The 24,410-nt window shown below is 39.3% G+C and overlaps 1 protein-coding gene across 4 annotated transcripts in view; it reads right to left on the bottom strand.

Annotated features, from left to right (window-relative positions):
* Positions 1 to 5,934: 5,934 nt before the first annotated feature.
* The window catches only part of LOC143892776 (coatomer subunit beta'-1-like), a 36,021-nt gene continuing 17,545 nt past the window's right edge, over positions 5,935 to 24,410 (bottom strand). Inside the window, exons 18-26 of one of the 4 annotated variants that reach the window (XR_013255610.1) lie at positions 12,774 to 12,888; positions 12,544 to 12,615; positions 11,957 to 12,153; positions 11,746 to 11,839; positions 11,422 to 11,528; positions 10,613 to 10,748; positions 8,375 to 8,559; positions 7,379 to 7,435; positions 5,935 to 6,263 (exon numbers count right to left, since the gene is read on the bottom strand). Coding sequence is in view for 1 of the 4 variants with exons in the window: in XM_077397638.1 (XP_077253753.1) it covers positions 7,416 to 7,435; positions 8,451 to 8,559; positions 10,613 to 10,748; positions 11,422 to 11,528; positions 11,746 to 11,839; positions 11,957 to 12,153; positions 12,544 to 12,615; positions 12,774 to 12,888 (850 nt within the window). In the remaining 3 variants the exon portion in view is untranslated. The remainder of the gene's footprint in view (positions 6,264 to 7,378; positions 7,436 to 8,374; positions 8,560 to 10,612; positions 10,749 to 11,421; positions 11,529 to 11,745; positions 11,840 to 11,956; positions 12,154 to 12,543; positions 12,616 to 12,773; positions 12,889 to 24,410) is intronic. The other 3 variants (XR_013255609.1, XR_013255611.1, XM_077397638.1) reach the window with 3 other exon arrangements.

Genomic DNA, 24,410 nt, shown 5'->3' with positions numbered 1-24,410 from the left:
TGCAATATGAATTGCCGCTCTATTGTCACAATACAACTTCGCTGGAGATGTCGATGCGAACCCAATCTTTGATAAGAATGAGTAAAGCCATATTAGCTCCCCACTCGTATATGACATAGCTCTATACTTAGCTTCTGCACTTGACTTGGATATAACATCTTGCTTTTTACTTCTCCACGACACCAGATTACCTCCGACAAATGTGCAATATCCTGTCATTGATCTCCTGTCAGCAGGAGATCCTGCCATATCTGCAATACTGAATCCTTCTACCTTTTCATGTCCATATTTTCTGAAGCACAGACCCTTGCCTGGCGTACCCTTTAAATATTTGATGATCTGAATGACAGCGGCCCAATGGGAGGTACGTGGAGCACTCATAAAGCGACTAACCATAGCAACTGCAAATGATATGTCTGGACGGATGACAGTCAAATAGATTAGTTTCCCAACCAATCTCCTATATTGACCAGGATCATTCATCAACTCTCCTTATCAGGAAGAAGTTTAACATTTGGATCCATAAGGATAGTCGCAGATTTCACCCCCATTGAGCTTGTCTCATCTTAAATGTCCAATACATATTTCCTTTGTGACAATGAGAGACCACGACGAGAGTGAGGAACCTCAATACCAAGAAAATATCTAAGCTGACCCAAATCTTTAGTAGAAAATTTACCCTGGAGGAAGGACTTCAGATTGTGTATGCAAGACTTGTCATCTCCTGTAATTACAATGTCATCAACATAGACTATTAGGAGGATATATCCAGAACTAGATTTGTAACTGAACACATAATGATCAACAACACACTGCTTCAACCCAAAACGCAAAACCGCAGCACTAAATCGTCCAAACCAAGCCTTGGGCGACTGCTTCAATCCTTAAATCGCCTTCTGAAGATGGCATACTGATGAGAACATCTCCCCCTGAGCAACATACCCAAGAGGTTGCTCCATATAAACTTCTTCAGACAGATCGCCGTGAAGAAATGCATTTTTTACATCAAGTTGATACAGAGGCCAACCACGATTTACTGCCAGAGAGATCAATACACGAATCGATGGAATCTTAGCCACTGGGGAAAACGTCTCCTGATAATCGACAACGAACGTTTGAGTGTATCCTTTAGCGACAAGGCGGGCTTTGAGACGCTCAATAGACCCATCTGGAAGGTACTTAATTGCAAATACCCAGCGACACCCAACAGTTTGTGCACCAGGAGGAAGGGGAACTAGCTGCCACGTTTTATTTGAGTGAAGGGCACCCATCTCAGCATCCATAGCAGCCCTCCATCCTGGATGATTCAAGGCATCTGTGACAGACTTAGGCAAACTAATCGAAGACATGCTAGAAACAAAGGATTGAAACGAATGTGAGAGATGAGCATAAGAAACAAAATTAGATATAGGATGAGCAACACTACGAGATCTAGTACAGGATGCAATTGGTGAATCAGACGGTGGAGAACAAGTACCTGAAGGCTGACAATCCGACTGCGGAAGAGGATCAATAGGCGGAGATGGCGCTTCTTCAATCGTAGAATGAACAACCTGGCGAGATCCCTGAGTATAAGTTTGCAGTTTAGAACCCTCAGAAGCCACAGGAGGACCCGTTGACATATCAGGGACAGCCACAGGGGCTGGTAGGGGAGGACCCATCAGAATAGGAACATGCAGGTTAGTGATGTCAGCAGGTAATGGAGAGCCTGTGGAAGACAAAAAAAGCTGGTTCTCAAAGAATGTGACATCTACAGAGACATATGTCTTCCTAAGGCGAGGACTATAACATTTATAGCCTCTTTGGGTACGAGAGTAACCTAAGAAGAGGCACTTTTCAGCTCTGGGTTCCAACTTGTCAAGTCCTGGAGACAGATTATGAATAAAGAATGTACATCCAAAGACACGGGGCACTAATGGAAATGGGTCACCGAGAGGATACAAGACTGAAAAAGGCATGTTCCCAGATAAAGTTGAAGAAGGAAGACGATTACCTAGGAAGTATGCCGTGAGGACTGCATCACCCCAATGAATTTTAGGGACTTTCATTTGAAACATAAGTGTACGAGTCATATCCAGTAAATAACGAAGTTTTCTTTCAGCCACACAATTTTGTTGTGATGTGTGAGCACAGGATGACTGATGAATAATACCACGGGAGGAAAGAAAATCATGAAAGCCATTAGATACAAAGAAATATTCCTTAGCATTATCAGTACGTAAACAATTAATAGAACATTTAAACTGGTTGATTACTTCAAAATAAAAATGACGAAATGAATTAAACACTTGAAATCTATCTTTAAGTAAAAACAACCACACGGCTCTCGAATAATCATCAACAAAGATAATAAAATATTTGTGTCCATTTAATGAAGTAGTTCTAGCTGGACCCCAAACATCAAAATAAATAAGTTCAAATGGACGAGACACTCTACTACTAAGACGAGAAGGGAATGACACACGATGGTGTTTCCTTAACTCACACGACTCGCAATGAAAAGATGGAACAGGCTCCAAAACAAAAGAAGATTTCCTAAGCATATCCGCAAGAGGATGTCCCAGACAACAATGCCATTGATAGGCATCCACAGAGGAACGAAGAGCTTCACCAGCACCGGTCTGATCAAGGTAGTAAAGACCGTCAATCTCACAGCCCACTCCAATCTTCGTCCCAGTCTTTCATGTCCTGAAAAACGCAATAAGAAGAAAAAATAAATAAATAAATTGAAAACCTCCACAATGCACTCTAACAACCTATTCCAATGCCACAGTAGCCCTAACAACAGACACAACGAGGCAACAATACTTCAGCCAACAAACACAAGAAGGCGATCACCAACAATAACCACCACAACACCCCCACAACAAAACGACCAAAGAGAGGCTACAACACACGTGGCCAACCATCCACAAGTAAATCACCACAATTGTGCCAACACAACCACCGACAATACAAGAAATAGATGAACCATCTAACCTCATTAAACCACCACCAACAACAACTATGGTGCTGATTTAGATCATGGGTAACGGAGCAAGCCACAAATACCACAAACCACAAGTTTCATAATAAAGAGATAAGATATGATTTAGATCATGCGTAAAGGGGATGTAAGGATTGGAATCACCAACGAGAAAGAAAGACAAGAAGGAATTGGTGTAGAGTTTGGAGAAAAAGAACTGAAGGTGCTGATTTTTTAATAGGACAAAAAACTAGGGTTTTGTGAATAAGACAAAAAAAATAAAAATTTTTAGGGAAATGATGGGGAGAAAATGAAGAGGATGGGGTATGGGATTTTTGGTTAAAGTTTGGGTTGGAAACTCCCAACGGTTAGGGTTGAAATAAAAAACCCAATGAAAAATTGAAAAAAAGTAGGCACGAAGAAGAATAAGGATCTTATTGTTAATGTGGATCTCTCATACCAATCGCTCTGATACCATGTTAGAGATCTACATGATGATGGTTGAGAGATAGAAAGAGGGGAGAAGAAGTATGTGAGAGAGAGACAGAGAGAGAAATTATGGAGGGAGAAAAAAGAGACGTCAATGAGAGAGAGAGAGAGAGAGAGAATACGTTCTCAAAAGCTCTCTCCCCAATAAACATATTATATTAATATGTATATGGAAAAGACCAAGATGCCCTTGCTTGGGCGTCAGTACATTTAACATACGGTATGGCCCGCACCATAGGATTATCCAAACCGTCCATTGTGGATTGTGGAGACTATTTCAATGTTGAAAAAGAAAAACATATATACATAACTTCTTCAGATTGAACCCAAAATCGGGTTTCAGGTCGGGTCGGGTTGGGCTGTCGGGCAACCCGACCCGACCCGATTTCCAATTCGGGTTGATTTTTCCCAACCCAACCCGATTTGTGAAAAAGCTTAACTCGACCCAACCCAAATTCGGGTTGAACCCGACCCGCGTGGGAACATCCAAGTAACAACGATGGTTTCAAATTATATATAGTGCTAATGTCCTTACTACCATATTTTATAATGGCACTACTCACCGTATTTTGATAATCGCACTCCTCACTTTATTAAAATGTACGGTATGGCCCGTACCATAGGATGATCCAAACCGTCCATTAGATGGGCCACTACCTACATAGGTTGTGCCCCAAAAATAATTTTCATAGGTTGATCCGAACCCTTCGATCTATAGCGGGTGATAGGTTGATCCAAACCGTCCATGTGATGGAACACAACATCAATCGGTTGTACCCGTAAAATCATTTTCATAGGTTGATCCTAGCCCTCCAATCGATAGAGGTTTCCATAATTGTTGTTCCTCTTCAGGTGCCCAGAATCCGTCAATATTTTGCAAGTGTCCTGCATGAGTAATATAAAGTAGTTCTTCGTCATTGTCATGTCTTTATCTCTTCTTGGTAGTTTTTTTTCGTAATTGTCATAGACAGGTACCCGGGTCTATACTTTTCGTATGTAGATTACGATTTTACCTTAAAATAATTTCTCATAGAGATAGATGTTAAATATCAGCAAAGGGGTTAATGGGAAAAGAGTAATGCTGATGTGTAAATCTCACAAAAAAAGAAAAGAAATTCCTTTTTTGACAAAGCTTGACCCGACCCAACTCAAATTCGGGTTGAACCCGTCGGGTTCATGTTGAACCCGACCTGCGTGGGAACATCCAAGTAACAACGATGGTTTCAAATTATATATAGTGCTAATGTCTTCACTACCATATTTTATAATGGCACCACTCACCGTATTTTGATGATCACACTCCTCACTTTATTAAAATGTACAGTATGGCCCGTACCATAGAATGATCCAAACCGTCCATCAGATGGGCCACTGCCTACATAGGTTGTGCCCCAAAATTAATTTTCATAGGTTGATCTGAACCCTTCAATCTATAGCGGGTTATTGGTTGATCCAAACCGTCCATGTGATGGAACACAACATCAATCAGTTGTGCTCGTAAAATCATTTCCATAGGTTGATCCTAGCCCTCCAATCGATATAGGCTGATCCTAGCCCTCCAATCGATAGAGGTTTCCATAATTATTGTTCCTCTTCAGGTGTCCAGAATCCGTCATTATTTTGCAAGTGTCCTGCATGAGTAATATAAAGTAGTTCTTTCGTTATTGTCATATGTCTTTACCTCTTCTTGGTAGTTTTTTTTCGTAATTGTCATAGACAGTTACCCTAGGTCGGTACTTTTTGTAATGTAGATTACAATTTTACCCTCAAATAATTTCTCATAGAGATAGTTGTTAGTTATTAGCAAAGGAGTTAATGGTAAAAGAGTAATGCTGATGTGTAAATCTCACCGAAAAAGAAAAGAAATTCCTTTTTTCTCTAGCTATATATTAGTAGATAAGAAAAGAAGGGAGCATGAAGTTGGGAGGAGAAAACGTGTCTCATTGATTCGGGTTTTCTCCGTGGAAATGAAAATGACTAAAGTACCCCACTATTGCTTGGAGTGGGTAAACTAGATTAAAACATGCATTTTGGGAAATGATATATTCGCACCTTTTTCTTCCTCGGGCCACCCCCTCGTAGCGCATAAGGTAGTTATAAATACACTAGAACAGGCTGGCCCAGGGAAGAAAAGTGGGCAAATATATCACTTACCATATATTATCCATAAGTGGGCTTTTCCTTTGACCTCTAATGCCTTAATATTTGAACCAAATGATTCATCCTAACCATCCAATCTATAGTTTGGAAACTCTCGTACATTATAAAACTCATTTGACGTTTGAACCTTTGACTCTCCCGAATTATGCCTGCGTCAATCACACTTTGCTACATTAACTTGATACTCGATAGCACCGAGTCGAATCAACTAAGATTTTGCTGAGAGAGAGACCAAACCAGACCAAACCGTGAGATAGCCTTGCATAAATCAATGGTTGAGATCACCTGGGGGCGTGATATTCAAATCCAAAAGCAGTTGATGGAAAAAACAAAGCACCAAAGTTTTATTAAATGAGAAAATGGGAAGCATTTGAGAGAGAGAACATGGCCTCCCCCATCCTTCATATTATAAAATAAAGAATAAGAATTTTTAGAAATAAAAAAGAAAAATCCCGAACCGCACGATCTTTCCTTGACAGGAATTACTGTTCTAATGGTACATGAAAGAAGCTTCCATGAAGAAGAATATTACCAAAACAAAGTTCTAGTGCTGTGCCACAAAATTTCCCTTACTGCAAAACCACCGTAGGCTCAACCGGAGAGAACCCACTTGTTTGCCACCTCTCCCAGCCTCCTCTCACCAGGCAAACTGAACATAAGTGAAAGTGAAAAAACATGAGCAAAACTGATACCTATGTAAATGTAGCATGTAAACCAACCATTTCATGTGAGCCATGGCCATGTCACAAATATCTCCTGTTTTTTTTCAAAATATAGCAATTTTATTGTGATTTTTGATAAAACGACAAAATCCCGAATTAATTCCGAGAATTTAAAAAATATAGCATCATTTTCATTTTCCACGTGAATATCACGATATTTTTATATTATTTTTACTATATTTTTTATTTTATACCAACTCAACTCAACTAAGCCTTTGTCCCAAACCAGTTGGGGTTGGGTAATGAATCCTTTACAAAATTATATTTTATATTTTATATTTTTTCTTAATTCATATATATTTGAGATAATTTTATGCTATCATTTTTCCCGATATAAACCTGAAAAAAAATAAAATAAAATATCCTGACATTTTCCCTTGCCAAGAAATTCCCAAGAACGATATTTTGTGACATAGATCCATGCGGCCACAACCTACTTGCGGGGGCTCATTTACCATCGCCTGTTGAACAGAGAGCAGATAGCGGAATTCTTGCACCAGTAAGTTGGCGCACATACTTTATATGGGAAGATGAATATCAAAGCTCTTCTAGGATTTATATTGAAATATTGGTATATCCACCGGTTAAAAACTAAGGGTGCAACTTGGGTCGGGTCGGGTTTAGCTTTTCCCCAAAAATGAATTGGAATCAACCCAAACCCTACCCGATTTTAAGGTAAAAGCTCAACCTGAATTCCAAAAAATCTACCCGAGATGCACCCCTATTAAAAACTCATCAACTCGGCTGGGTTGACTCAATTTTACATTGGTCAAGTTCTTGCCCAAGTCCAGGTTTTACCCTACCGAGTCAATTTAAAAAATCCTTTTGACTCACCTAAGTTAAAGAAACATTGATTGAGCCCCCTAGTCCACTACTTTTAAAACATGGGGTATGCAACATCAATAGCCAATTCAATGAAGGAAAACGACAGGAGTTTCAAAGTGAAAAGGAAAAATGGTACACTGATTAAAAGGCTAAGAGAACTTAAGAAATAATGGAAATGATTTCAATTTTTTTTTCCGAAACAAGAAGAGGGGATTACCTGCGTTACACTCCCAGAACCGGCTATCCCTGGGAATCTATTGACGCGGCGCAATCACTGCCAACTCAGCAAAAGAAAACAAAGGACACTAATTCAGACTGAAAACAAATGCATCATTTAAAAACAACAAATAACTTATTAAGATATGCCTATGCAAAAGAAATTATAAATTCCACCTCCCTACTGCCCACAAAGATACAGAAACCAACTTAAGATTAAACATGGTATTAAGGAAATGACAAAATAATCTCACATTATTAGGGTCTCAAGATCTGACATGCAAAGGTGATTGTGGCTTTCAAGATAAATAAGGCACTTCAGGAGTTTCCCCAAGATGATAATGTTAGAAATTCTCTTGATGGTGATGATCCCTGATTTTTCACGGACATTTTACCTTTTGGCTCCGATTCTTTCGACGTAAAATGGACATAAAACAAATTTTACGCTAATGTTTCCACTTAAAATGGGGGCGGAATTTCTTTTATGTCCATTTTATGTTAAAGTCACCGTTTCTTTTGATTTAAAATGGGCATAAAACAAATTTTAACAAATTTTCCGAATTCAATTTGCTTAAACATTCACGCTTCTCTGGGGTTTGTTCTCTAGATTAGCTAATAATGATAACAATAATTGAAGTACCAGCAGTCGTAGCATTGTTGGTAAAAGTACTAATAGCAGTAATGCAGCATATAGTGTTCTCTTTTCTTTTATTTCATCAAATAACCATACTGCACATATAGTTAAAGACACTGAAATTCAATGTATACACTATTCACTTCTTTCTGATGACGATTAGAAAATGTATATGAGAGAGGTTCATCACATCTTCTAATTGTGATAGGATGAGCGTGAATGGAATATACACCACGTTTCAGTGAATATGCAATGTGATGTTATTCCTCTCAAAATAATATACTAATAATAGTAATAATTAGTGATGATTTTTAGTAATATGATAGTTACAAAAGGGCCTTTTAGAGAAAATCAATTAATCACCGGAGACAAAATTTGGAATTTTACACTTGCCCAACCAATTGCATTTAGGCCGATGGAATTCCTTCGTTATTCGTACCCCACTCTTCATCAGCCTCGTTGCCATTAACAAGGACGGCGCCATTGGTAGAATCATCCAGCTCGATGGTCTCATCTTGACCCTCTTCTTCTCCATTCTCTTCTATCACCTATAATGTAGAAAGTTATCATTATTTAGTATGATGACACATGGTTAAAGTTCTCATTATTTAGTCTTATGACACATGGTTAAGAAATAGAAAACTATCTAAAGAAACCCATAAATGATACATAAAGAATAAAATAACGAAATTAAACAGCTATCAAAGATAGATATTAACTTTTGCATTTTAAAATTTAACACAAGGACATAAAACCCTGAAACGAACTGCTGGCAATGCAAAATACAAGCGTGGAGGAAGAAGAAGCAAAAGAGGCAATATTTAGGGACAAAATGTTCAGAACTCCTCAACGTCTGAGCCACAACTAAACTTTGTCGGCTTTAGTACTAAGTACAAACTCTGAAACTATACAAAATCGGCCAAGTCAGTAAAAAGCATGGTTTTAAATTTCGACCGAAACAAAAAGGTGCCGAAACCAAAATTTCCGTCGAAATTTATAATAAAACAACAATTTTTTATTACGTTAACGAATTTCGAAAGAAATTAACAAAATTTCGGTAATTTCAATGGAAATTTCGTCCTAAAAATATGGGATTTTGCCAGCCAATACCAAATTTCGCCCGAAATTTTGGGATTTTGGCTGAAATTTCGGTTTCGGATAACTCTAAAATTTTAGCCGAAACCAAAAATTAAAACCATGGCAATAAGCCCGTACAATTTTGTATTGACCCCTAGAGACTTTCTACCAAGGGAGGGTTAAACTCAGAAACTACAAAACCTTTTCTGAGCGCTCACCATTTTTTCGAAATGAAAAGCATATCCCAGATGTTGGTTACCTAGGTTACTATTTTAGCAATTTTGCATTTTTACAAAGAAATTAAAATAAATTAAGGCATAGATCATTGCCTGAGGCTAGAGGAAACCGGCCAGGCTCTTAGGAAAACCACCGGTGCAAGGAGAAAAAACAGCAAAAGCATTCCTTTTTTTTAGTTTTTTTTAGAAGTAACAAAATTTATTAATAAGCCCTCAACCAAACAGCAAAAGCATTCTTTTAGTTACAAAAAGGATTTCTTTGTAACATTTTCAAAATTATAGCAGACTAAAAAAACATGGTCTCCATGAGATATCATTCTTTTAATCAAGAAAGTGTTCCTTTATAACATTTTAAAAATTAAAAAACTGGTCTACAAAACCCGATTATTCAGAAGCCATTATAAATTGTTTGTCTCTTTCAAGCAGTTTCCTGCAGACATCTCACACTGTTCAGAATCCGATGGTACAGAAGCTACTTACAAAAACAAAATATTTATGGCATTTTTTTTGTACATCGCAGTTCAGAGCCTTTTGGTGCCCAAAAAAGTGAAAATATCAATTTTAGCTTCCTGCAGATATCCAAACCAATTTCATAACCAGTGTTTGAACTTGAGCACTTGGACTCAGACAAAAACACGGGCCAGTAAAGGGAGTCTTAGATTGCATGGTTTTAAATTTCGGCCGAAACGTTTCGTTTCGGCCGAAATATTTCGGTTTCGGTGGAAACCGAAACGAAATTCACTGTGAGTCGGAAAAGTACCAAACTTCGCCGAAACGTTTCGGAAATTTCGGCCGAAACGTTTCGTTTCGGTAAAATTTCGGTGAAATTTCGGAAATTTCGGTGAAGTTTCGGAAATTTCGGTGAAACGTTTCGGAAATTTCGGTGAAACGTTTCGGTGAAGTACAAAATTTCGGTGAAATTTCGGAAATTTCGGTGAAACGTTTCGGAAATTTCCAAAATTTCACCGAAATTTCGGTGAAATTTTTACAAGATTTCGTCCGAAATTTCGTTCCGAAACCGAAACGTTTCGGTTTCGGTGATGACCGAAACCGAAACCGAAACCGAGATTTAAAACCTTGTTAGATTGATTTGGTAGGGGAAAACTAGGACCCAGACCAGAACTTGGCAAGGCAAATAAAGGGAGTCTTTGATTGATTAACTAGGGGAAAACTAGGACCCAGACCAGAACACAGTATATTCGGAACAGTGTATTCCCCTCCTGCACACAATCCTAGTTAGGTGGAACAAAACAAAATTTGAACTAGTAAGGAAATACATGTGGCTTACCTCATGACCTAGATCTCCATTTTCAAGAGCGGTTTCATCCTCTTCATCGAATCTCATACTTTTGAATTCTTCCACAAGATTGATGCTGGGTTTATCAGCATAGCTTAAGTATTCCTCAGAAAAAGGATATGATCCCCTATTCCAGCAACAAAGAAATCAAAATCAAATCAGTCCATTAATTTCACAAACAGGTACAGAACAGACCAACTCATTAATTTCCTGAGTATTGAATTATATCTACACTGTCTGCCAAAAAAAGAAAAAGGAAAAAGGTACGACTCTAAAGATAGACAGGAAGGTTGTGATAACTATGGAAACAAAACAATAGGGATTTCTAGCATTGGGTAATCATTTTTACAAAATCGGTGAAGCTTTAAGTCAATTTTTTTGGGTTTGAAAACCCGAAGACAACAAACAATCTCTGATTATTGTATAAAGACTAGATTGTTAATGTTGCCAAACCATTTCTTTGTTTGGCATGTTTGATTCGTGGTGTTTGGCCTAACGAGTGGTTTAAGAAAATCATTAATCCTAAAGAAACGAGCCTGGCAGGAAGTTTTTATTTATCATTTCAAGTCCATATCACTCAATCTCTGATTTCCGACAGAAAATTCATTTAATATCGTAACAATATAGGAACGTGAATCACTTAGTGTCTGAAATATATCACGCAAAATCATGCCTAAGCATACAAATATGAAAAAAATCCATGACAGTAGTAGTACCAGAAAATGGAAAAGACCATGATAAAATCATGAAGGAAAGAGAGATTCCAGGACAGATATACAATGGAACCACATGAAAGGTACCTTTTCTGTGAAAGACTAGCATCGATGGCAAGGGCAAGCTGCCAATCTTCAAACAAATTAGGGTACTCTTCGGGGTCCGCTAAAGACTCAGCAGCCTTTTGGTTGACCTGAAGACAGAAATAAAATTAGTGAATCAAGGAATTATATTCTCTTTCTCAATACGAGAAAAGCAGTTACAGTGATGACCAGATGAAACTGAAGGAAAGGATATGATGCTGCTCATAAACAGCATATAAAAAACAGACTGCTTGAATCAAGAAGAATTTTTTTTGAGCTTTCGTAACTAATTATCTTGCTATTCTAATCCCAAGGAAAAGGAAAAACCTTATTGAGGTCATTTCTCCACATTCCTACTATCTCAGGAACCTTGCCTGGAAGATAGGACCTAGCCATAAAAGCAGCCTCTGGTATCCGATTGCTGTAAATGAACTACCGGCAATATGAATATCAACCAATAATAATGCTGAAAAAATAACAAGAAAAATTCGAGATTTAATGTACATGGTACAGTACATATTGAGAATAAAAGGGTTACCTCTCCACCAATAGCTGGAGACACCCCTCCATTTCCCCTAGCATGAGTAGGCAAAGGTAGGCCACATTGTTCTTCCCTTGCTCTTTGGCAAGAGATGCAAGTCTAGCTACACCTTCCTCATCCCCGAGAGCAGAGTAGATAAGCAACAAGCCACTCAAGTCCTTTGCATGCACTAAACATTCCTCGGCCATTTCAAGCTGCATCGAAAAAAAGGGTCCTAAATCAAAGGTGCTAGATATGCATTGAAGTGTGGAACTTAATTCATTCCTAATTCAAAAGTAAAAATAAATAGGGATGCAAGAATCACAGTAGCAACAGACAGAGTGGTCAGAATCGGGAAAAGGTATCTTTAAAACATCAAGATCTAAAGGCCTAAAATGAGAACACATGAGACCAAGATTGAAATGTTCAGATGTGTTTTTCGAACTAAATGGGTCAGCTTATCTAACATGTGATCTTACAAAAGTGGGCATTTGATCTCCTTAATTAAAATGATGTAATTTCTCCATTGCCAACAGCCCATTTAGCAATATCAGGCCATTTGGAAATTTTTGAGAAGCCATGAATATTGCAGGTTAAAAAAGTACCTTTCCATTCGACATAGCTAATTCTCCCAATTGCTTCCATTTCGATTCACTTTGTACTTCAACAGCAATTTCCTACAAAGAAAGTAGTGTCCTCAAAAATAAAGCAAATGAGTTCAAGAGCTGTTCATTCTAGAGAGAAACTGAAACAAGCTCAAGCAATATAATAATGTAATTACTGTTTAAAACTTTAAATGGATCCTTATGCATTCATTTGATAAACAGAAACATACCTTTGCAACCTCTAGCTTTTTAAGCTGCAGAGCTAGCTCAAATCTATAATTAGGATCTGTAGCTACTTCCAGTGCATCCTCCAGCATGCCGCGAGATTCCAAGAAACGAGCCACACTGGGAAGTAAAACACATTGTTCCCAGCGCATCAGAATTCAATGAAATCTTTAGACATGTTTAACACAAACCAACCAACAGTAAACAAAAGCAGAAGAGACTTTAACTTCAGGATAAGAAACAATCTATGATTTGTGGACACGGACATGAGTATCGCATGTTGACACGGACACGGAGTGTCGGGCACGGGAAACTATCAAACTCTAGAAACGGGGACACGGCTAAAATAGAAAGTACATATAATCATGATTTGTAGATACGGATTTGTGTGTCGAGTTTTAACACGGATACGGGGTTTCTGACATGGCAACCCCTAAAATCTTGAAATAGTCACACTCATCTACATGCATACATATAAAGTTATAGACACTTCTAGCAGTACATTTAAAAGTGTCTAAAGGAGTGTCTACACGTGTGCACACGAGTGTCGGCAATAAATTCAAAGTGTCGGCTAAATCGTAGGAAACAATAGAAGGCCTAGAACATACAAGAAAATGGTTATGCTGTACCCCTCAAGTTACAAAGTTGAACCATAGTCAAGGTTATAAATTTCGTTTCGTTTCGTCCGAAATTTCGGTCAATTTCGGTCATTTCGTTCGAAATTGACCGAAATTTCAGATTTCGTCCGAAATGGACGAAATTTTGAATTTCGTCCGAAATTGGCTATAACGGTTAGTTTGACTGTTTTTTGCAGAAATTACATCAATGCCCCTGTAACGGCTCTTTTGGGTTTTTGACCATTTTAGCCTCCAAATGTGACCGTTTATAGCTATTGGGAAGGGTATTCTAGTCATTTTTACTTGCACAAACAATAAAAAACTCTATAAATAGCATTTCCCTACCTCCTTCTCCTCCACCTTCACATAAGTGATTCTCCTTCTCTTTTCTACTTTCACTTACACTATCTATTCTAATAAATTTCCCACAAGTCTACACTCTTCTTCAACTCAATCCAAGTCCATTTTGGAGCAAAGGGAAGGCCTACCTTCAACTTACAACTACAAGAACTATTTCCTAAGGCTTGCAAATTACAAGTTACACTATAAATTTCAAGTGAAGGCTTACAAGTTACACTACAAATTTCAAGTGAGGGAAGGCTAATATTATCTTATTCTCTTCAAATCAAGTTCAACCTCAAGGTTCTCTTTATTTATTTCCATTTCCTTTCTTTTATTTCTTACTTCATTTGTCCCCTTCTACTTCATTTTTTTGTAATGTGTTTCAATTTTCTTTCTTCTAATTCATTTTCCCCCTTCTTCTACTTCATTTCAGAATGAGTGGGTCGGGCTCGGGACCTTTTGCAGGAGCATCCTCTATTGGTTCGGCACCCGCTAGATCGGATAACCCGGCATGGGCTTACGGTACATTGGTTCCGGGTCAAAAAAATAAAGTAACTTGCATATTCTGTGGCCAAATCATATCGGGTGGAGGTATAACCCGCTTGAAAGAACATTTAGCGGCTGTTCCTGGTGAAGTAGCATCATGTAAAAAAGTGACTGAAGATGTAAAATATCGAATGAAGCAACTTTTAGATGCAAAGAGAAAAGAAAGAGCTAGGATGAGCTTATCCAGAGCAGAGATTGGAGGTTTTTATGGCACACCAGATGAAGAAGAAGAGCAGGATGAAGACATTGGCACACCATTGCCTCAACGAAGGGGTAAGGAAGTTCTTATAGAACCGAGTGGTACAAAAAGGAAGAAGAAGGGAATCACAGGAGGGATCAGGAATTTATTTGCACCACGAACAACCCCTGGAGCCCAGCCAAGCATTAAAAGTGCTTTGGCTACCAAAGAAATAGTGGATAGAGCAGACATGACGGTTGGCATGCTTTGCTACGATGCCAATCTCCCTTTCAACGTTGCCAATTCATCTTTCTGGCAACCTATGTTTGATGCTGTGAATGTCGTGGGTTCGAGTTATAAGGCACCTACTTATCATGCTTTAAGGGGTTCCATTTTGAAGAATACAGTGGATGAGGTAAACAACTACTTGGAGGAGATTAAGATGTCAAGGAGATACACTGGCTGTAGCCTATGAAGCACGGGTACGGGTACGGGGTGTGGGTATGACACCACACGGGTACGTGCGTACGTGATTTGCCAAAAAAACCGGGTGCGGGTACGTTCGGGTACGCCGAATATAATAATATATTTTAATATTTTATTATATATTTATAAAAATTTAAAAAAAAATTGTAAAGCAATCAAATAACAATAACATCACCAAAATGAAAAATTCTAATATTAATCTTCATTTCATAAGTGATTAAGTTCCATATTTCATAATATGAGGCATCAATACATCATTCATTAGAAAAAAAAGTCTGTCACCAGTGTGTTGACCAGTGCCTGACAAGATGAATAATTTTTAGAAACCAAATTATGAGATTTTTTTTACCGGACTTTTGGGATTTAATAATGTTTGGACAAAATAGATTTTATGAACTTTTAAAATTTGAAAAATACTCCACCGTTTGGAAGTTAAGAAAGTTAAGAAAGTTAAGAAAGTTAAAATTTTGACCCGACCCTTTTTCTTTGAATTTTGTACTAGAACTGGAGAGTTGACTTTTTTTCCTTTTAGATTTGGGTGTTGAAACTATTTTTAATAAATCCAAAAGGGGGGTAAAGACATTTACTTAAATGGTTTACATGTAAATACCGAGTACAGGAAAGTAGAGAGAAGTACAGGAGAGGAAAGAGAAGCAGCAGGACGTGTCGGGTACGCGTGGTGCGCACCCGACATGCACCCAACCACCAAAACTAGTTTTTTTTTTTTTTAAAAAAAATGGGGTACGTACCCCGGACGTACCCGGGGCGTACCGGGATGTACCCGCACCCCATACGTGTCGGGTGCGGATGAGGGAGCCCCGGGAGAGTACCCGTGCTTCCTAGGCTGTAGCATTAAGGCAGATGGATGGACAGACACCAAACAACGTTCCCTAATCAACTTTTTGGCGTACTGCCCTAAAGGAGTCGTATTCCTCAAATCCGTTGATGCATCTGGCATAGTGAAGAATGCCGATGAATTATACAATATCTTTGAAAAGATTGTCAGAGAGGTGAATCCGGAATATGTGGTGCAATTTGTAAGTGACAGTGAGCCAAGTTACAAAGCTGATGGGAAAAGACTAGATGCCGCGTTTGGTACATTCTTCTGGACTCCGTGCGCAGCTCATTGCTTAGATCTCATCTTGGAGCATCTGTGCAAACCGACTGTATTTCCTCACATAGCAACCACAATTGAGAGGGCTCGGACGATTACAAAGTTCATCTACAACCATGGAAGCCTCTTGAATTTGATGAGGAAGAAGTTCACAGGTGGGAAGGAGTTGTGCCGCCCTGCTGCAACTAGATTTGCTACAAATTTCATTAGCATACAAAGTCTGGTGTTGAATCGGAAAGCACTTCAGCAGATGTTTGTGTCTGATGAGTATAGTACTAGTAGGTTTGTCCAACACCCACTGAGTGAAGGGGTGGTTAGTACTTTGTTGGATAAATCTTTTTGGGACCAATGCAAGTACATTCTAAACATCAGTGAACCTTTAGTGAAAGTGTTGCGTTTAGTAGATCGACAGGGCAAACTGGCGATGGGTTACCTATATGAGGCCATGGATAAGGCCAAAGAGAACATCAAGGAGAGGTTGAAGAGAAAATCATATTACATGCCCATCTGGAGGATCATCGACCAAAGATGGGATAGGCAACTCCACAGTCCCCTCCATGCAGCAGGATATTTTCTTAACCTTGCTCTCTTTTTCACTCCTACCTTCTCTAGGCACAGTGAAGTAACCAGAGGCTTGTTGGCATGCATCACTCGACTGGTACCTGATGAAGCTACACAAGACCTCATCACCAATCAGATTGAGGATTATCGAGAGGCTAAGGTATGTTTGGAATGAAGCTTGCAATCCGCAACCGAACGAAGTTGGGACCAGGTATATTTGAGTTGTTTGTTTAATTAAGTATAATTCATTTTAACTTTCAGTCTCTCAACAAATAATGCTTTACTATTTGTTACTTTACAGTTGCATGGTGGAATCAATTCGGAGGTGACGTGGAAGAATTACAGACCTTTGCGATCAGAATCCTCAGTCAGACCTGCAGTGCAACTGGGTGTGAACGGAATTGGAGCATCTTCGAACACATTCACTCTGCAAAGATAAATAGGTTGGAGCACCAGAGATTAGATGACTTGGTGTTTGTCCATTACAATCTTAAGTTTCGAGAAAGGTATACAACGTAGTATAATGTTTTCAACTCTCACCTCATCACTTTAAGCTTTTAAGTTTAACCTTTGACATTAAACTTAATGTTTTCCTTTTCAGGGATTTGTTGAGGAAATCATCTACCACTAGTGACCCTTTGAGCATAGACCATCTGGATGTCATGATGGATTGGGTTGCAGAAGAAGAAGATGTCATATTCACGCCGGAACACATTGGGTGGGAAAATCTTGAAGCACCAACTGCTGTGGTTGGGGCCGGGGACGACGACGACGACGACTTTCTCATGCCTCTTGGAGAAGATGTCCCTACTGGTGGTCCAGGTGGTGATGACGGCGGCGACGACGACGAAGAAGACATTGAGTATGATCATCCGGGTTATGATGACTGAGAGTTGTTGCTACTAGCTATTGTCTATGTTTCACTTTCATGTATCTTTTTTTTTTATGTTTTTCTATGTATCAGACTATCAGTTGGACTTGTGCAAGACTTTATGTGTTTAAGTAATGAATATGCCTTTTGGGACACATATTTTGGACTATTAATTAGTTTTCCATCTTTTTCTATTGATTTTTTTTTTTTTGGATTTTTCTCATATTTTTTAATATATTTTTTGTGTGAACGAAAAGTTTCGACCGAAATGCACCGAAATGACCGAAATTTCGTTTCGGTGGCCAAAACAAAATGGCGACCGAAACGGAATTTACAACTATAACCATAGTCAACAATAAAGAATAATCTCAGATAATTGTTTGTCCCAATTTTACATATTGTATGAACATTGAATATAAATCAATTTCTATAAATCATAACTATGAAAAAGGTGATTAGACACATCCGAAATGTTATTTTCAGAAACCATCCAACTTTTCACATCTAGCAGACTCTGGCAGAATAAAAACAAGCAGTGCCATAGGAATAGATATTGTAAGTGCGTGATCCAAAATTTCAGACTCCAGAGACATGCAATAAGATTGGAAGATCATAAAATGATGGCGGAGTCCCAAACTCAGGAGTTTCCAAAACATACTAGATTAGTAATATGTCATTAGAACATGTGATGGGGATCATAGACCAAGGTTGCTAGAGCGGGAATTGAAATGGGAATCGAAAGCGGGAATCGAAGGCTCCAGGGATGGTCGGAAGCGGGAATCGTGAAGTCGCTGGAGAGTCGTCCGGGAATTGTCGGGGAATCGTTGGGGAGTTGGGCATCGAGAGGTAATCTCCGGGGAATCGCCGGGAAATCGCGTTTCACATAACATTAAACCGCGGTTCCCAAAAGTAAGAATCGGGTTTCTAGGGAATCATAAACCACGATTCCCAAAAGTGGGAATCAGGTTTCCGGCGAATCCGAACCGGGATTCCCAGTTTTTTGGGATTTGAGAACCCGGGAATCGAGGTTCCCCACTCCTAGGGAAGAATCCTGCTTCCTTGTCATAAACGTCCCTTGCGTGTTTACTCTAGGTGGGCCGCACTCATGGGCCCACCACATAGAGATCTTTTTATTTGTTTTAGGGTTGCTTTATTGTTTTTAACGATATTTTGGGGCATATTTGATTTTATTTGGGTTATTTTAGTCTTTAGCAAGTTTTATTCTTTTAGGGATTCGTAATTTAGCAGGTTTCTTTCTTTTAGGGATGTTAAAAACCTATATATAGGCCATACTAGAACTTTTTTCTTGGCCTTTGATGAATTATTGATTAATTGAGTGAGATTTCTTTCCCCTACTTGAGTTCTTCTTATACTCCTCCCTAAATTCTTCTTCTCTACTTCCATCTATTCTCTTTTTCTTCTCTTTTCTTCCATTTCTTCTATTTTTCTTCTCTACCCTACATCAAATTTGGTATCAGAGCAAAAGATCCAAGTTAGGACTTTTACGATCGAAGTTAGTCTGTGGTGAAATTCATGGAAGAATCGATCAAAGGAGGGTCTGCCGAGGTGAACTTCATCATCATCCCAATCGAATTGTTACCCTCTTTCAATTTTCAGCAAGTTACCTCCAAAGGCTGCCACAAAAACGCTCCTTAGACTCACCTACTTTCTCTCAGCCCAGTACCTTCAAACCAACCCCTTTTCTCCACCTTGCTTCAATTGATTCTATTCCCTAAACATCTTCTCCAACACCTATAGAAGACCACCCACAAATTGTCTCCTATTGCCTTGTTTCCTCACCCGAAACACCAACTTTCAGTTTCACTACCGCTTCCCACCATCTGTTTATTGTCTTGACAGCGTCTTACATCCTCCCACATACCTTTGTTGGCCATAGCAACCACCTAGACACCATAAAACCAGCCTACAAGCACCTGTTTAACTTCCCAAAACCCCATTCGATTTTTAAAAAAAAAAACCAAAATAGAACCAAAGAAATAAACTCTAGACCCTAGTCCAACCCAAGCCAAGCCAATACATAACACCAATCTCAAACTTCAGTCCTTCTCAGCCCAAACCTCATCCACACGCAAAATCCTTTTCCGGAATTTCAGAATTTTCCACGCCCAAATCTCCACACAGTGCCGTGTTCCACTAAAGAGGAAGAGGAAAGCATCAGGTTGTTTTTTCAAAAAGGTTAAGTTAGCTTTCCACTAGTTATGAATAGAGACTCTACCTACAGCTGTAGGTAGCATATTACCAACAAAAATATTATCTCGAAATCTGAAGGTTCCACTAGTTATGAATAGAGACACTACCTGTAATAGTAACCTTCTATTACAGGCAAGGTTTTAAATTTCGACCGAAATCTGAAATTTCGGGTTTCGGTTGAGACCGAAACCAAAATGGGGTAAACTCGAAACGTTACAAAATTTCGAGCGAAATTTCATTTTCCCTGAAATTTCGGGCCAAAATTTAAGGAATATCACCAAAAAATCTGGGCTTTATTCATTATTTAATATATCCCGAAATTTCGGCAAAAATTCTAGGGATTTCGGCAAAAATTCTAGGGATTTCGTCCGAAATATCGTCCGAAATTCTAGGGATTTCGCCGAAATTTTGTAGGGGATCAAATGTTACATTATTTGATTTCTAGAGATTTCGTCCGAAATTTCGAAATTTCGGTTTCGGTGAGGACCGAAACGCATTCCGAAACTGAAATTTAAAACCTTGATTACGGGTTACAAAGGTAAAGGAGACCTCCTATTCCAATTTGATAGCTTTCCGGATGTGCATGTACGTGACTTACACATTAAGTTATCTCATATCCCCCCCTCTTCCATTGGACACCCCCAATTTCAATTAGCTATTCATTTTATATTAACCCCATTTTCCTCCCTTGGACAACCCCCTCCTCTACTTTTCTAAGTTATTCACGTGACTTAGTCACGTGGATGGAGTCTGAGTTAAAAAAAGACCTATTACCCCCCTTTTCTTCCCTTGCGCACCCCTTTCCATTTAGAAACACCAATTAAACCCCCCTCCTTTTACCTCTAGGCACCCCTCCAAAAAAAAGAAAAGAAAAAACATAGAAAAAATCAGCACTCTCTCTCTCTCTCTCTCTCTCTCTCTCTCTCTCTCTCTCTCTCTCTCTCTCTCCACTTTCTATCTAGCTTCTCTCTACTTTCGAACTCTTTTCACTCGAAATTTGCTCGCCACTTCAACATGGAAGTTGTTTCGCGTGACCAGCAGAACACATTGACCTCAGTTACAGCAACAGGCAATGATTTTCAGCATAGTTTCAAGAGCAATCTCAGCCGTCGATCATGTTCTATCATCCGATCAGTACCTTCCTGATATCCGATCGACGACCCGCGATAGGCAGTCACTTTCTATCGCCATCGCACTGTATTGGACGGTTTGATCGCAATGTTTCCATCCCATTGGCCTTGTGTTAGTGGCTCATCAAAGACACCGATCCGCGCACGCCGTCTTCGTCACTTCTAGTACAGAACAGTTGTCAGGAAGACCACCAGGACTTCCTTGGCTATTAGCAGGCTACCAAGGTACATATCTTCTTTACTGAATTAGTGATTCAATATTACTATTGGTAGTTAGGCTATTAAATTGCAAAAGGGCCCACATACATCCTATTTTTTTCATCAAACCCTTACTTTCTATCCATTGAAACCCCCCTTTACCCTGCATACCATTTTTTTTACACCCACCTCTAGTAGTTTCCTTTATTACTTGTTTCCTTGCATTAGATTAGCATAGTTTAGTTGCATTACTTCTAGTAATTTGCGCTGTATATCAGCAAAACCCCCATTCTTCCCTTACCCATAGTTCATGAGCATAAAAACACGTTCATAAACCAAAATGGAAGACCAAGTCAACACCTTGGAAGATGTCGTGAACACTCTTAGGGGAACAATACAGCGAATGGAAGGAAGAATAGAAAACTCGAAGAGAACCTTAGGCAGTTGAACACATCGATGGGCAAAGGCCCTATTGAGAGTCAATTGGGTGACAGGTTTACCACTCACATGGATGGACCTGGGCTCTAGATGGGCCAACCCGGTAATGCTCTTGGACATCCTGTCGGTCCAGGCAGCATTCTCCCTACCCCTCAGAGACCTCATTTCATTGCTAGAGAAACCCCTGCTATGGAAAGTTACATGCGGGGCAATGATAGTAGAAATTACCATGTTGGCCAACCCTACCATGAGGGATTTGTTGATGAGGAACAACTCCAGGAAGACAACCAAGAGGATTATAACTGATTGATGTTGGCCAACCCTACCAAGAGGGTGTTCAATCGGTTGATAACCGAACCGAAATAACCGAAACCGAACCGAATTTTACGAAAACCAAACCGAAACCGAACCGATTAAAAATTCGGTTATAACCGAATAGTGATAGAAAAAGACAAAAAAATATGTATTTGGACGGTTTGATCTGAGGGCTATGATCAATCTATCGAAACGATTTTTTATGCACAACTACGGAGTGCCCGAATTTTTTACGCACAACTAAGTTGTGATCAATCAAATGGACGGTTTGGATCATCCTACGGAGTGCCCATACACCATTTTTTGAAAAATAATGTTTATTTTTTGTTAATTTCGGTTATTCGGTTAACCGAATTTTTTTCCCGAGATAACTGAAACCGAATAACAGAATTAACCAAAAATAAAAACTGAAACCGAACCGAACCGACCGAATCAATTCGGTTTGGTTCGGTTATTCGGTTAAAACCGAATAATGAACACCCCTACAGCCACCTACCCAGGCTAGATATCCAGATAGGTGTCTTGCTACTCGACCTCAGAGACAGGGTCCAGATCGTCACCACATTGAGCATATGGATATTATTAAAAAGGTAAAACTTGATGTTCCTAGTTTTGATGGTAAGTTAGACCCCAATGCCTTCCTCGATTGGTTAGCAGACCTGGAAGACTACGTTGAATGGTTTTCAATGACTGACTATCATCGTGTGCAGTTTTGCAAAATTAAGTTAGTAGGATCTGCCAAGCGGCATTGGCAAACTGTTCAGAGGAGCTTAGTGCATTTAGGACAACCATACAATTTCACGCAGGATGAGATGAGGATCAGGTTAAAGGATAAGTACGTGCCAACCTTCTATAAACAACAGCCGTTAAGAGATTTATTAGGGTTGATGCAGTCAAACTCTACGGTCGCTGCGTACCTAAGAAGCACGAGTACGGGTACGGGGTGCAGGTACGACACGTCAAGGATACGTGATTATCCAAAAAAACCGGGTGTGGGTACGTTGCGGGTACGCCGAATATAATATATTTTAATATTTTATTATATATTTATAAAAAATTTAAAAAACAATTGGAGAAAATCAATTAACACTAACATCACGAAAATGACAAAATCTAATTTTATTAAAAAATGAGCCCAAATCAGATTATTGGAGTCAACATAATTTTGACTCCAAAATCAGTTTTGGGCTCCCAATCGGTAGTCACAATCCCAAATTAACAGGGCCTAAACCCTAAGCCCCTAATTGCGAGCCCAAATCAGATTATTGGAGTCAAAATTAAACATAATTTGTTTAATTTTGACTCCAATAATCAGTTTTGGGCTCCCAATCGATTGTCACAATCTCAAATAAACAGCCCTAATCCACTAATTGTGAGCCCAAAACTGATTATTGGAGTCAGAATTAAACATAATGTTTACTTTTGACTCCAATATTCAGTTTTGGGATCTCAATCGGTTGTCACAATCTAACAGCCCTATTTGTTTCAGATTATGACAACCGATTACCAGCCCTAAGGCCCTGTTCGTTTCAGATTATGACAGCCGATTCCAAGCCCTAAGGCCCTATTCATTTCAGATTATGGCAACTGATTGTCAGCCCTAAACCTATTATTGGACTCAAATATAAATGTAATTATGAGCCCAATACTAGGTTTGGGGCTCACAATCAGTTGTTATAATCTCAAAAGAACAGGGCCTAAACCTAATAATAGGTTTGGGGAACACAATCAGTTGTCATAATCTCCGACAAAAGAAAAAAAGCGGGAGAGGGAGAGAGTTGTAGAGATATGGAGAGAGAGAGAGCAGTAGAGAGAGAGAGAGTTGGAGAAAGAGAGAGAGCGAGAGTCGGAGAGCCGTCGAGAGAGGTTGAGAGAGCGTCGAGAGAGGGAGAGTCCGGATAGAGCAAGAGAGAGTTGCGTTAGAGAGGGGAGGGGAAAAGAAAACCTAATACTTACATCTTTTTTAAACCCCGCCTCCCCTTTACTCTAGACAACCTCCTTAAATTAAGTATTTCTCTTTTAACACAACCCCTCTCCCTTTTTTTACCCCCACACCCCCGTAACTTAATTTTTTTTTTTTAAAAAAAAAAAAAAAAAAAAAAAAACTAAAAACGTGTCTGGTGCGTCGGGGTGCGCACCCGATCTTCGCACCCCAAACGCACCCGATCTTCACCTTCTTTTTTTTTTTAAATTTGGGTGCGTACCCGAAACGTACACGAACGTATCCGTACCAGATACGCACCCGACACGGGTACAAGAGGGTTTTTAGAGTACCCGTGCTTCCTTGCTGCTTACTTATCTAAGTTTTAAGAGCTTATGCTGAGATGTGATGTCTTTGAAGAACTTCCCATGACTGTAGGCAAGTTTGTATATGGGTTGAGGACCGGGATTAAGAGAGAAGTCGAACTCCATGCCCCTGAGACTATGGAGGAAGCCTACCATAAGGCTCTTGAAATCGAAAAATATCTTAGGTACCCCAACCTCAGAGGTGGAACATCCCAAATGAGAGAGACCCAAACAACATCACAGCAAACTGGTAGGGTTGTCTAATAAGGACAAGTTACCTCAAGAAGCAATAACACTATTTCTAGAGGTAGCAACAACTTTGGTCCCACAGTTAGCACTAATCGGGATA

The sequence above is a fragment of the Tasmannia lanceolata genome, unplaced genomic scaffold (genome assembly GCF_043159265.1).
Source record: "Tasmannia lanceolata isolate RefF3 unplaced genomic scaffold, GAP_Taslan_0.1 ptg000015l, whole genome shotgun sequence".
Classification (NCBI taxonomy): Eukaryota; Viridiplantae; Streptophyta; class Magnoliopsida; order Canellales; family Winteraceae; genus Tasmannia; species Tasmannia lanceolata.
This window is presented reverse-complemented; position numbering and strand designations above follow the sequence as displayed.